The sequence below is a fragment of the Rhinolophus sinicus genome, chromosome 3 (assembly GCF_057876585.1).
Source record: "Rhinolophus sinicus isolate RSI-liver-muscle chromosome 3, RSI-T2T, whole genome shotgun sequence".
NCBI classification, from domain to species: domain Eukaryota; kingdom Metazoa; phylum Chordata; class Mammalia; order Chiroptera; family Rhinolophidae; genus Rhinolophus; species Rhinolophus sinicus.
Window position 1 is genome coordinate 51,006,837 of NC_142503.1, and position 15,403 is coordinate 51,022,239.

Consider the following 15,403-nt stretch of genomic DNA (forward strand, 5'->3'; position numbering starts at 1 on the left):
TTAATCTCCAGGTATTTGGGGGCATTCCAGCAATCTTTATTAATGATTTCTAGTGTAATTCCATTGTAGTCTTGAGAGCATATTTTGTATAATTGTTCTTTTAAATTTTTTAAAGTGTGTTATGGCCCATAACATGGTCTCTTTTGGTGGATGTTCCATGTGAGTCTGAGAAGAATATGTATTCTGTTATTGGATGAAATAATTAATAGATATCAGTTATATCCAGGTGATTGATGATGCTGTTCAGTTCAACTTTGCCCTTATTGATTTTCTGCCTGTTGGACTGTCCATTACTGATTGGAGGGTCTTGGTGTCTGACTATAATAGTGGCTTCATCGTTTTCTCGTTGCAGTTATGTCAGTGTTCACCTCAGGTATTTTGATGCTCTGTTACTAGGCACATATACATTAAGGATTAATATGTCTTCTTGGAGAATTAGCCCTTTTATTATTACATAATGCTCCTCTTTATCCTGATAATTTTCCTTGCTCTGAAGTTGGCTTTGTATGAAATTAATATAGCTATTCCAGTTTCTTTTGATAAGTATTAGCATGGTATATCTTTCTCCATCCCTTTACTTTTAATCTATCTGTGTCTTTATATTTAAAGTGAGTTTCTTCTAGATGGCATATATTTGGATCTTGTTTTTTTATCTGACCTGACAGTTTCTTTTAATTGGTATATTTAGATTACTGGTATTTAAAGTGATTATTGATACAGTTGAATTAAAATCTGCCATATTTTTTACTATTTTCTATTCATCGCCTTGTTTTTTGTCTTTCACTCTTTTTCTGCCTTTGGTTTTAATTGAGCATTTTATATTATTTTATTTTTTCTCAATTAGCATATCAGTTATACTTTTTAAACTTTTTTAGTGGTTGCCCTTGAGTTTGCAACTAATCCAAGCTTTCTTTCAAATATGTAGTACCTGGTACCTTATAACAGGGTATTCCAGATTCTTCCCTCTTGTTCCTTTTAATGTTGCTGTCACTCATTTCACTTTATCAATAAGCTATAATCATTTAATACGTTATGGCTACTATTTTGAACAAACTGTTATGTTAGATCAATTAAGAATAATAAGAAGATATGCTATTTTATCTTCATTTGTTTCTTCTCTAACTTTCTTCCTTTATTATTTAGATCTAGGTTTCTGACCTATATCATTTTCCTTCTTTCTGACAAATTTAATATTTCTTGCAAGACAGGTCTATGACATCAAATTCCCTCGATTTTTGTTTGCCCGAGGAAGTCTTTATGTCTCCTTCAATTTGAAGGTAATTTCACTGGATACAAAATTGTAGGTTATTGGGGTTTTTTTCTTTTAAATTCTTTAATTATTTCACTCTATTCTTTCATGGTTTCTAAAGAGAGGGTTTATGTACAAAGTGTGACAATTAAGTTCATGAACTCATCCTAGAAAAAGTGCCACATACTTCATTGCTGAATATCACTATGGTCACCTTCAGAGTACTCACTCCCCTTGGGAAGTTATGCACCCACACCAGTGCCTAGTCCACCCTTCAAAGCAATTTTGGAACTCTTTTTCTGGAATGGCCATCAGAGCTGTTGTTGTATTACCCTTGATGTCCTGAATATCATCATAATGTCTTGCTTTCAATATTTCCTTTATCTTCAGGTCAAAAAGGAAGTCACTGGGTGCCAGATTACGTGAGTAGGGAGGATGTTTCAATACAGTTATTTGTTTACTGGCTAAAAAGTCCCTCACAGACAGTGCTGTATGAGCCAGTGCATTGTCATTTTGCAAGAGCCATGAATTGGTGAAAAGTTCAGGTTGTTTTCGTCAAACTTTTTCACTCTTCATCTTTTTTTCGTTTAGCCTTTTCAGCACTTGCAAATAGTAAACTTGGTTAACTGTCCATTTGGTATAAATTCATAATGAATAATTCCTCTGATATTAAAAAAGGTTAGCAACATCGTTTTGACTTTGATTTGGACTGATGGAACTTTTTTGGTCGTGGAAAACTGGCTGATGTCCAGTGTGCACTTTGATGCTTTGTTTCGGGGTTGTATTGATATACCCATGTTTCATCACCAATGATAACACGGCCCAAAACATCATCTTGCCTCTCCAAAAGGTCTTGGCAAACTTCGACTCTTCTTTGCTTTTGTTCATTGGTGAGCTCCTTTGGGACCATTTTTGCACACACCTTTCTCATGCCAAGATTTTCAGTTAAGATTTTCTTGTTTCTCTATTGATGTTTACTTGGTCTGCTATGCTTCTCCCAGTCAGCTGATGATTTTGATGCACAATTCTAAGAATTTTTGCAATGTTTTCATCAGTTCTGCTCATTACTGCCTGCCCTGACCTCTCTTCATCAGTGATGCGTCTCGCTCCTCAGAAAAATGTTTAATCCATTTGTACACTTCATTTTCTTCATGGCATTATCCCCATAAACTTGGGCTAACACGTCCCTGATTTCACTTCCACTCTTGCCAAATTTAACAAGAAATTTAATGTTTGTTCGCTGCTCTAATTCAAGCTCAGACTTTCTCGTGACGTTACACAAAAACACGCAACAACACTAATGAACGCCACTCAGCAAGACACCACCACATGTCGGCATGAACACAGCTGTGAGACAGTGATATACTAAGGTTATGAAACCTTACCGAGCTGTTTGTACAGTGTTTGGTGGCAAATTCGTGAACTTAGTTGTCAGGCCTCATACTTCTCATCCTTTCAGAGGCAATTGTCTAATGCTTTTTGGATAGCCTGTTCTTTTATATTCTTTTTCTCTTTGCATTCAGTTGACATTCCTTCGATTCAAGCTCACTCACTAATTTTTTTCCTTTGGTTGTTTTCAGTCTGATGATAAGCCCATCAAAAGCATTTAAAAATTTTTGTTAGTATTTTTGATTTCTAGTGTATCCTTTTGATTATTTTGTAGTATTTCCAACTCTGCTTACGTTACCTATCTGTTTTTCATGTTGTCTATTTTTTCCATGAGATCTTTTAGCATATTAATCATAGTTTTAAGTTCCCAGTCTGATAATTCCCACATCCCTGCTATATCTCAGTCTGGTTCTGATGCTTGCTGTCTCTTCAAACTGTTTTTAATATGCCTTGAAATTTTTTATTGAAAACTTTACATGATGTATTAGGTTAAAGGAGCTGAAGTAAATATGCCTTTAATGTGAGGTGTTTTTTTTTTTTGGTTTAGCTAGAGTTTAGACTGTTATTTTAGGTAGTAGCTGTATGTGTCAGAGGCTGAAATTTCCTCTGGTGGCTTTGTTTTTGTCTCCCCTGTTATTTTGGATTTCCCTAGTTCTAAAATAAGCTCAAAGATATGCAGTTTTTTCCTTTTTATTCCCCTGTTATACAGGAGCCCTACTGATCTAGTAAGGTATTAGGGGCTGAGGAAGTACTAATTATAGATCTTTGATTAGGTGTGGGGACAGAGCCAGGAGTGCAGTTTCCACGCTCTCGCCGTCACGTGGAAAGGTGCTCACTTGGGTAGTAAATGGCCATCAACTGTGGCTAGTTGGCCGTCAGCTGTAACCAGTGAGCTATTGGCCACTAATATAACTGCTGTGGCTACGCTAGCAGCAGATGGGGGCCAGCAAGAAGATGGTGGCTGAGCTAGTAAGCGTGGATTGCAGCTAGCAAGTGAGGTGGGTTGGCAGAGAGAAGTGGACGGAGGGTTGTGGATCGTGTGGCTCCTGCTTCCTGTGTCTCCAACCCAGCCGCCAGTGAGACTATAGTGGTATGACTCCCCTATCTATGGTTCCGTGGGTATTCCTTTTTGGCCTCACCATGTCCTGCGTTCTTATGTGGGGAGTGGGAGCTGAGACCCTGCATGACACCCTGTGGGGACAGAGTCCCAGAGAGCAGTTTCCAGGCTCTCGGCCTCACAGTGGAGAGGTGCTGGCTCGGGTGGTAGATGGCCGTCAGTTGTGGCTAGTTGGCCATCAGCTGTAACCAGTTAGCCATTAGCCACTGATACAACTGCCGCGGCTGTGTTGGTTGGAGAGTCGGTTGGTTGGCAGACAGAGAAGCGGACAGCAGGTTGCAGGTCGTGTGGCTCCAGCCTCCAGTGAGAATATAGTGGTATGACTCCCCTATCTATGGCTCTGTTGGTGTTCCTTTTTGGCTTCACCATTTCCTGCATTCTTATGTGGGAAGCAGGACCAGAGACCCCGCAGGCCGCCCTGCACAACACACCCTGCATGACGTTAGGTTTCAGTCTTTCAGTGCACCTGTGCCCTTGAGCTGTCACCTTCACAAATACTTCTCAGTCCCCTCCCACACCCCACCACTTAGGCAAGACAGGCAGTCTAGAGATCTGGAGTTGGGCATTTCTTTCCCCTAGGTTGATTAGGTAGGTAAAATAGGCAGGCCTTGTTAAGAAGAACAGATAACCCATGCATATTTCAAAAAGGCTACTTTACCCCTTAGCCTGCCAGACGTAGAAGGAGGTTTTTCAACCTCCAATGTCATTGTGAGACTCTGATAGAGCTCATGGAGGTAAAACAAAAAACTGTAGGAGCAGCCCTGCAGTCTTTAATGCTCACACTAGTCCATACTGAGTCTCTCAATTTATCAATTACAGTTTAGGTATCCCTACTCCAATATTGGTTCCACACAGAGGTTTCTGTTCTTGTGCTTCTGCCCCAGTTAGTTGTGATTCTCTGTATCCACCTGTCTTGCCAATTATGGGTGAAGCTGTTTACCCTGTGATCTCAATTCTATGATGGATCTAAGAAGAGTTGCTGATTTTCAATTTGATTAGCTTTGTTATGTGGATGGGAGTGATGACTTTCAAGCTCCTTACCTGCTGGACTAGAAACTGTCATATGAATTTTGATAGGTTGTATTTTCATTAATCAGTTCAAAATATTTTCTTAATATCTCTTGATTCATTCTTTTGACATGTGGGTTTTTAATAAGCATGTTGTTTAATTTCCAAATGCTTGAGGATTTTCAGATATTTTAATTCCATTGTGATCAGAAAACATACACTCTGTCAATCCTTTTAAATGTTTGAAATTTGTTTTATGACTCAACGTATGGTCTATCTTGGTATTGTATAACATATGCACTTAAAAAAGAATATTTTTTGCAATTGCTGAATGTAATTGTTAATAAATGTTAATTAGGTTAAGATGGTTGATGTTGTTATTCAGATTTTTGTTTTTATTTAATTTTTTCTAGTCCTTTCAATTGCTGTAAGTGCTAATATCTCCAACTTTGTGAATTTGCTTCCTCCTTTCTTTAATTTTTGCTTCATATACTTTGAAGGTCTGTTATTAGGTATACACATACACATTTATGATTGTTGTCTTCCTCATGAATTGACCCGTTGTCATTATGGAATATTCTGCCTTATATCTGGTAATACTCTATACCTTGAAATCTACTTTATTTGAAATTAATATAGAACCCCCAGCCTTCTTATGCTTTACTGTTTGCTTTCTAATTACCTTTGTACTTAAAATTCATCTCTTGGGGGTCTTGTTTTTTATTCATCCTGACATTATCTACCTTTAAATTAGTATTTTAGTCAATTTACATTTAATGTAATTGTTGACAAGATTATATTTAGGACTGTTTGTTTTCTGTTTTTATCCTCTGTGTTTTCTTTCTCTCTGACTCCTGTCTTACTTTCTTACGTGTTCCTTTAATATTTTTTACAGTTTAATCTCTTGAGTTCATAGCTGTGCTTTTTTACATTATTATTCTTTTAGTGTTTGCCACAGAGATTATACCATACTTATTCAAATTAATATTGTGCCATATTACATTAAACATAACCTTTGTGTGTCCATATAGGTCCCTTTCTACCCTGTCCTTTGTGCTATAGGTGTCATATGTATTATAGTCACATACATTATTAACCTCACAATATAGTATTAACATTTTTGTTTTCAACACTCATGTATTTTACAGAAATTCAGAGGAGAAAAATAGTCTTTTATATTTCCTTATTTACCATTTCTAATATTCTTTTTTCTTTTCTGAAAAATCTGAGCTTTCATTTGTATCATCTCCCTTCATCCTGAAAAAATCTTATAAAAATTTTTTTTTAAAAAAAGTACTTAATAGTGTCAGTCTACTGATGAGGTCTCTTGGTTTTCTTTTATCTAGAAATATGTCTACTTTGTTCTTCAAAGGTAGTTTTTTTGGGAGTGGAATTCCGGATTAACTGGTAGTTTTGTTTTTTTCTTCTCCTTCTCAGCATTTTAAAGATGTCACATCACTGCTGTCTCTTCCCCATCATTTCTGATTTGAAGTCAGCATTCAAATATATGTGTTCCTCTTTATGTGCTGTGTTATATTTCTCTGGCTGTTTTTAAGATTTTCTCTTTTATATTTGATTTTCAATAGTTTGACTGTGATCCTAGTTTTCTGGGTTACTGCTTGGGATTCTTGGAGCTTCTTGAATAAATTGATATCTTTACCATATTGGGGCTGGGTGTTAGCCATTATTTTTTGAATTTTTGTGTCCCATTTTGTCCTCTGCTGGAACTCCAACTAAATGTATCTTTAGACCTTTCAGTATTGTCCCATGGATCCCTGAGGCTCTGTTCATTTTTTGCTCTTTTTCAGACTGGCTACTTACTCTTAGTCTGTCTTCAAGTTCACTGACTCTTTGTCTTTACAACCATACTCTGTGTCCATCCAGCAAAGTTTTTACTTCAGATACTGTATTTTTCAGTTCCGTTTTTAAAGTTTCTTTTTCTCTTTTGAGTTTTTTTTTTTTTTTTTTTTTATGTTTCTTTATGACCATATTTCCTTTGTGTTCATTAGCATCATTATAGTAACTGCTTTAAAATCTTTGCGAAATCCAGATTGGTTTCATCTTGTAGTTGGTCTCCATGGATTGCCTTTTGAGTGCTGAGTTTTGTTTTCCTATTTCTTTGTAGATCTGCTACATTTGGATTGTATTGTGGACATTGTAAATGATATCTTGTAAGTCTTTGGATTGTGTTATATTCCTTCAGAGAGTGTTGATTTTTAGTTTTATTTTAGCACAGTTAATTTGATTAGTTCAAACTGTAAACTCTGCCTTCCTTGCAGAGGGCAGAGCTAAAATATTAAGATTTTATGCTTAGCTGCAGTGCTTAGAGCCTGTCCTGTACATCCTTGTTTCAGTAATCAGCCTGAAATTTGAGTTTATTTATATACAAATTTGGGAATTCCTCCTTTGGCTTTCTCCTTTTCAGCATTTTCTGTAACTGTTGTGATTATTCCAAACTCTAGTCTCTTATTCTTCAAGCTGCCAAGATTGTGGGTTTCTGTCTGTGTTTTAGCCACACTACTTTGCTCTTTTGGCAGCCACTTGGGCCTGTCCACAGGCTAAAAGCCAGAAGTAAAAATGCACTTAGGGCTTTCCCTTCTTCCAAGTGTTGATGACTCCTCCAGTTTTTACTTGCTTTTGGTCACACTACAGTGTCTTCATGTAGTTGTTTAATATTTTGCCCAGATTTTATAGTTGTTATCTGAGGGAGAGTTGGTCTAATAGGAACTATTCAGTCAATACCAGAAGTGGAAATTCTCCATATTAGTCGTGAAAGTTAGAATTACAATAACCTTAAAACAATAGAATGGTAACTAATATTTATATGGTACTTTGTCGTTACAAAAGCACTTTGATGTAGATTGTCTGATTTATCATGATTATTAATGATATAGTAGGAAGAATACTAAATGCCTAGGTGCTGCTGCACTTTGGGCCAAGAACCTGGGCAGGAAGTGAATCTGAAGTCTAAATTCAGCACAATCATACGTACATGTACAACAAAGTATGATAACTAAAGCAAGAAGTTGGGGAAGGAAAATGGTAATGGAAACTTCAGGTATGAGAAAGAATAGCAGAATTTTGTGCCTTTGGGCAGATGAGACTATCACCAAGACACCAAGAATAAGTATATAAAATATTTTCTTTACTATATGGTTCTTTCAGAGGTTCTTTAAATTTCAGCTTAAGCATCCTTGGATGAGCTTTTCTCTACCTGCTCTAAAGTAGGTTGCCGTTTATGTAACACCATCTCCCCACCTCCTATTCTTTCTCACGGAACCATCATGGAACCCATTGTGTTACTTTTATACTTTTAAAACTTAAAATAATCTTCATGACATTTATTACTGTTTGTACCTTTTTTTAAATGGAGCTATGCTGTAAGCTCCATAAGGAGAGGGACCATGTTTTTGTATACCCAGCTCCTAGCCCAGTGCCTAACGTTTTAGATGCTCAGTTCATATTTGTTGAGGAATAGATGAATGAATGAATGAATGTACACACACACACACACGCATACACGCATACAGACATATGTAAGTACCAAGGAATGCAAAGTAAGAGTTATAAACATCTGTTATAGTCAATCTTAAACTTTTCAGTAGAGTTGAGCTGTTTTTTTTTTTCACCTAGATTTTGAAGGAAGCAATAGGCATGAGTTGAAGAATTATTGAGGTAATATCCCAAATTGGGAAGAGGAAGGGAATGTCAAGAAGCTTTGGGGAAATTAGTAAAATAATATTGGCAAGAATTGATAAAATTACTTTGTAGATTAGTAATAAATTTTTAAATAAATATGGAGAAAGGTACTAGATCATGGAAAAATATTTTTGATTAGTTAAGGCTAGGCAGATACTGTGGACACCTACAAAATACAGAGAACAAGAATAACATAGTGAAAGCGGTTTGAAAGGATAATTTAGGCAGTGATCTTGAATAATAAGACAGCTGAGGCATGGAGATGAGTGAGGCATCTTACTTCTGTGTTCCAGGGTCCCCAGGTCCTGAGATGATAGGGAGTTAAAAGCAAGTATTTATAGGCTCTTATAATCGGGTTTCTTTGTAATGAAACTTTCTCGTTCCACAGCTCTTGGATAAGCACAAAAATACAGAGAGCATGGTGGAGCTTCTGGACTTGTATCAGCTGGAGGATGAAGCCTACAGCAGGCTTGCAGAAGCCACGACTGAACTCTATCAGTATTTACTACAGCCATTCCGAGACATGAGAGAACTCGCCATGCTACGAAGACAGCAGATCAAGGTATTTATTTAAAACCTAAATAGTAACCTGCCTGTTTTATAGTTTTTGACCTGGCCTGACTATGCATTTTAATTACTGGAGGAGCTTTTTAAAGATACCTGGTTCTTTATCCCCAAAGATTCTACTTTGGTAGGTTTGGGTTAATGCAGCCTGAACACCTCATTTTAAAGTTATCTCAAAAGGTGATTCTGCTGAGTAGCCAGGATTAAGAGCAGTCTAGAAAGTACAGCTGTAAATACATTGAGAGATTCCCCATTTGCCCCCGCCCTTCCTTTACTTTTCCTTTCCCTTTACTCCTGTCTCCCTTTTAATATTTTGGGTACCATGTAGTTCTAGACTTCTTTACCAGAAGTTTTGGGATATTTGTTTTCAGTAAACCTTGTTTTGAAAGTTGCAAGGATTTAATGGTAGAGCTTTAAAATTTATGACATTTAATTTTCATGTATAAAGTATATATTACAGTTTTTGAGGGAAGTGTTTTAAGGGTTTGGTTTTACAGCTGACCTCAGATAAGTTTTACTGTGTTTAATTCACATGGAAATGTTGCTGAACTAGGACATAAAAATTGTGTTTTGCAAAATGGATTAAGTTGGAACAACATATAAGAAATGTGTATTTAAGAAATCAGCAATTATTCTGAGAACTTTATGCTTGGGAGCAAGGATGAGTATTTGAAAAATTATAACAAGGTAAAGCATGTCTGTGTGTCTTTTTTCTTTTTACTAATGAATCAAAATATAGAGCAGACAAACTTGGTGCCCCATTTGACACACCGATTTTATTAATGCTTTTGAAAAATATTGGGTTGTCAGTGAGTTGTATCATAAACTTGGTATTGTCGACGTAAGGAACCTCCAAACCTGTAGAGCATTTTTATAAGTTCATTTGAACCAACCTTATGCTGGGGAACAAGACATAAATGCTCTGGACAAGAACAGTTTTGCAGCTTTTATGCATTTGAAGTTAAGGCTGGACTGGAAGATACATGGAGGTGGGATAGAGCAAGGTGGGAATTGGACTACAGGACAGTTAACAAGATTATGTGCTCTCCTTAGGGTGGCTTATTTCAAAGGTGTGTTAACCTAGATGCACAGAAACAGTGGACAGGGTTTGTTTAAGGCAAAGAAACCTTTTACTAAAATGTTATGTGCCTGGGGCCTGGCTACCCACCATGACCTGCCCAGTTAGGAATTTATGATCAGAGCATCATGTCAGATTACTTTCCATAGAGCCCCTGTTTTTGTCCACAGCATTTTGGTTAAAATGGTAACTTATAACTAAGCAATAATTTTTAGACACTAGAATTTCCTCAATTTTTGAAATGAACTATAGATGTTTGTTCATCAAGCACTTGACCAGAAGGCCAGGAATGAACTGGATGACGTGGGGGTCCCACCTACTTCTAGACTAGGCTGCGATGTCTAGCAGACATAATCTGTACAGCTCATCATTGACTGTCAGAATCGGTGTGCATTTTTACTTCCATGTTAATTATACCAAGATTTGTGTTGAGTATTAACATGAGCAAATTGACTGAACCTGCTTATCAGGCTGTGTTATCTGTCCACTAGCATCACTTAGTGCTCCATTTTTCCTGGGAAGCAGTACAGATGAGGAGGAACAGACAACATATTTTTAAAATTTATAACTTTTTTAAAGGTAGATTGGTATTTTCCTATATTTCTTTTTCTGTGATATTGCCCCTCAAAGGCCCCCTCAACTATGACTACTCTTTTTTTTCTTTATGGAGTATTAAATAGAAGTATTAGTAAACAACTAGATGCAGTTTGCAAGCTCAGTGTATTAGACAAGTGTGTTAAATGGTGCTGTTACATAAAATAGCTCATTTAATCCTTACAACAACCCTGTAATTTAGGTGCTCTCATTGTCCCTACTTCATAGATAAGAAAACTAATATTGGATTGGGATGATTTATGTAACTTGTTCACAGCTAGTTTGTAAGTGGCAGAACTTGTACAGTACTCAAATTCAAGTCTCTGATTTCAAAGAGTATATTTTTGGTTTTTTATTTTATTTTTTGTTTTTACTAGGTACTTTTAAGTAAATTCATACTCCGTAAAAGAGCAGTTATAATTGAATTCGTAAAGTATTTGTTATAAGTTGTACTAAAAACTATTACTTATTTTGTGCAATATTGCTATGTTAGCGTTTGCCATTGAGATATTTCGTTTTTCTGAAGATAACTTACAGTCAACAACTTATAATTGGAACATTTGTTTCTGTGTTTTAAAATGTATTTGTGTCAGGCTAGCTTTATTAATAAAATATCTTTCTGGCACAAACTTTGAAATTAATCTTTGAATCTCAATTTAGTAAGATCTTTTTAGTAAGCTGGTGCCTAAATTAGAGCAAGATTTCACTCTGACAGTAGTTCTATTGGTGTGGTGTATGTTGTGTGCACTAAGCTAATCAGTCATCAATTTAGAAAGCAGTTGAAGGTATATTTATATCAATTATAGTGTTATTAGTATTTAGACTTACTCTAATGGAATGTTATTTTCTTAAATGCCAGAAGAAAGGATGTGTGTTGGATTGACGGTATTATAAATGCTTTTTCTAAGTACTAGTCTACAGTGGTTATTATTAGTCCAAAATTTCAGTGCTCCAGTGTCCCAGAAACAATTGCCCTGTGTAGAGCCTAATACAGTCTGGCAGGACTAACTGGAAGGACTTATTTCTTTCTGAGGTTTTTCTTTTCATGATTTCTTTTGGTTATTCATGTCTTTTCTTTGTGTTTCTGGGACATGAATAACCTTAGGTTCATAAAATTTCAACCTGAACCCTTGACAAGATATCAAGGGATGAAACTAAAGCTGTGCTTATAGAGAAATTTATAGTTTTGAGTACTTATTAGAGAAGAAGAAAGGTCTAAAATCAATTATCTAAGCTTCTACTTTTAAGAAGCAAGGAAAAAGAGCAGATTAAACCCAAAGTTAAATAAAAGTAAAAAAAAATAAATTAAGAGTAGGAATCAATGAAAAAGAAAAAATAGTAATTAAAATCAATGAAACCAAAAACTGAATATTTAAAAAATTTTAAATATATTTTGTAAACCTAGCTAAATTGATTTTTAAAAAAGAGAACCACATATCAATGTTAGTACTGGAAGTACAGCTATTGGTACAGATTCTACAGATTTTAATTGGCTCAGAAGAGAATATGAACAAATTTGTGCTGATAAATTTTACAACTTAGATGAAATGGACACCTTCTTTGAAAAATACAAACTATCAAAACGGATTTAAGGAGAAGTCGAAAAATTTCGACAGCCCTATATTAACAAAATTGAATTCATAATTTAAAATCTTCCCTCAAAGAAAATTCCAGTTCCAGATGGCATCATTGGAGGATTTATCAAACATTTAAGAAATAAGTAATACCGATTGTAAACAAACTCTTTCAGAAAACAAAGTAGGGAATACTTCCCAACTCACTTTTGAGGCCAGCATTATCCTGATACCAAAACCAAATGATATTTACAGAAAAAAGATAATTACAGATAAACATCCCTCATGAATGTAGATGCAGTAATCATTAACATAATATTAAAAAATAGGATCCAGTAATCTATATAAAGGATGACATACTATAACTAGGGTTTATCTCAGAAATACAAGGTTGCCTTAACATTAAAAAGTAAATCAGTGTAACTCACCATATTATCAAAATAAAGGAGAAAAAACAATATTATTTCTACAGCTGCAGTAAATCATTTGAGAAATTTTGGTACTTGTTCATCATAAAAGCTCAGCAAACTAGGAGGAAAGGAGAACTACTTTGACCTGATTAAGGGCTTTGTATGAAAAGCCTGTCTAACATCAGACATGATGGTAAATGACTGAATTCTGTCCCGCTAAGATTGGGAACAAGGCAAGATTGTCTACTCTCGCCAATTCAATAAGGCAAGAAAAAAAAAAAGCATATAAATTGGAAAGGAAAAAGCAAAGCTCTTTATTTGTAGATTGCATGATCATGAATGTAAAAAAAATCTTAAGGAATCTTGAAGCTACCAGAAATAATATGTAAGTTTAATTACAAGGGCAATATTAAAAATTCAGTTGCATTTTCTATTGCTAGATATGAAACTAAAAATTAAAAATTTTTAAAATACCATTTAATTTAGCATCTCTGAATACGAACTATTTTAAGGATAAATTTTACAAAATATATAAAAGTCCTGTAAATTGAAAATTACAAAACTTTGCTGAGAGAAATCAAAGCATCCCTAAATGAATGAAGAAATAGACCCCATTAATAGACTGGAAGATTCAGTTCTCAATTGATCTGTGGATTCAAGTTAAAATTCCAGTATTTTTTTTTTAGAAACCGATAAGCTAATTATAAAATTTATATGGAAAGGCAAAGAACCTAGAACTACCTTAACAATTTTGAAAAAGATAAAACTTGGAGGACTTATATTACCTGATTTCAAAACTTACTAAAAAGATAGAGAATCTAGACAATGTGGTATTGGCATAGAAAAGACATATAAATCAATGGAACAGAACAGAATTCAAAAATAGACCATGGTTATATGCTCAAGGTGTTCCACAAAGGTGACAAGGAAATTCAGTTGGGAAAATAACTCTTTTCAATAAATGGTACTAGAACTGGATACCCACATAAAAAAAGATGAACCTCAGTCCTTATACCATACACAAAAGTTAATTGGAGATCTATCTTAGACCAAACATAAAGCTCACACTATAAAACTTATATAGAAAAACACAGGAGAAAGTTTTTACCATCTTTGGGAATTAAAAACAAAAGTGTTTTAGATAGGATGCAGACAATTTGAGCCATAAACTAAATAAAATTGGTAACTTGGACTTTACCATAATTAAACCCTTTGCTCTTTGAAAGATTATTAAGAAATTGAGAAGGCAAGCCACAGACTGAGAGAAAATACTTATGGTACACATGAGAAAGAAGTGTACAGCTTAATAAGACAAAAACCAAATATTTTGAAAATGGGCTAAATATTTTTAAAGACACTTAAAGAAATGGCTAATAACACATGCAGAGATGCTCAGCATGGTCATCAGGGAGATTCAAATTAAAACCATAATAAGATATAGTTATACACCCGTTAGAATGAACATAATTAAAAATTTTGGCACTCACAAGGGCTGGTGAAGATACAGAGTAACTGGAATTCTCATAGTTGCTAGCAGAATTTTAAAGTGGTGCAACCATTTTGGAAAACAGTTGGCAGTTTCTTCAAAAATTAAACATAAACATATCTTGACAACTCAGCTGTTCAACTACTAGATATTTATATAAGAGAAATGAAAGCATCATAACAAAAGATTTACACACTAATTTTCATGACAACTTTATTCACAGTAGCCCCAGACTGGAACAACCCAAGTGACCACGAACAGGTGAATGGATAAACAGAATATGATGTTTCCATATAATAGAACAATACTCAGCAATGCAAAGGAATTACCTATTGGTAGACAACATGGATAAATCCCAAAGTTATGCTAAGTCAAAGAAGAGAAATACAAAAGACCATGTACTACTGTGTGAAGGGATGGACAGCATGGGGCATGAAAAATCTCTTGGAGATGATAGAAGTGTTCTGCATCTTGATTGTAGTGGTTGTTTCTTGAGTGTATACAGCAGGGGTGTCCATTTTTTATTGGCCCGCAGCAAATTCCAAAAATATATTTAGTTTACTTAAATAAACCAGGTGAGGCAATACGTACGTCACCTCGAGTGAATGGCCCAGCTGTTTGTGTATTTTACCGCATATGGACCTTGGTAAAAAATGTTGAAAACAGTTTGGACACCCCTGGTATACAGCTATCAAAACTCATCAAATTGAGTATTTAAATGGATTCACTTGATTGTATGTAAATCAAATCTTAGTAAAATAGTTGACTAAAACTTATGGTGAGCAAAAGACACCAGACAGTATAAACTGTGATTCTATTTACATGAAATTCTAGAAATGATCTTTCTGATCTATACTGACAGAAAGCTAAACAGTTGTTGCTGGGGGTGGAGCAGGGGAGATTGAATGAGAAGAAGCAGGTATAACAGAATCCTTTGGAGCGATTGATATGCTCCAAATCTTAATTATAGTGACTTTTTCTTGGGTATATAAATTTGTCAAAATTTGTTAAAATTTACACTTGAAATGGGTACAGTTTGTTGCATGTAAATTGTCAATCAATAAATAGGATATTTGAAAAAGAAAAATAAATGAACAATATGTACTACAAGTTTATGTAGAGGCACACAAGATAGGGTGATTAACACTGCCTAAAGATAAATGGGAAAAGGGCTTATCGAGAGCTTCACTACTGAAGAATGAATAAGAATTCATTAGGAAGTAGTACCTATGTCT

At 35.1% G+C, this 15,403-nt stretch overlaps 1 protein-coding gene across 1 annotated transcript in view; it reads left to right on the forward strand.

The window, feature by feature from the left end:
• Positions 1-15,403, forward strand: part of JMY (junction mediating and regulatory protein, p53 cofactor) — an 85,539-nt gene that overhangs the window by 22,225 nt on the left and 47,911 nt on the right. The window contains exon 2 of the mRNA XM_019728183.3: positions 8,851-9,024. Within this exon, the coding sequence (XP_019583742.2) occupies positions 8,851-9,024 (174 nt within the window). The remainder of the gene's footprint in view (positions 1-8,850; positions 9,025-15,403) is intronic.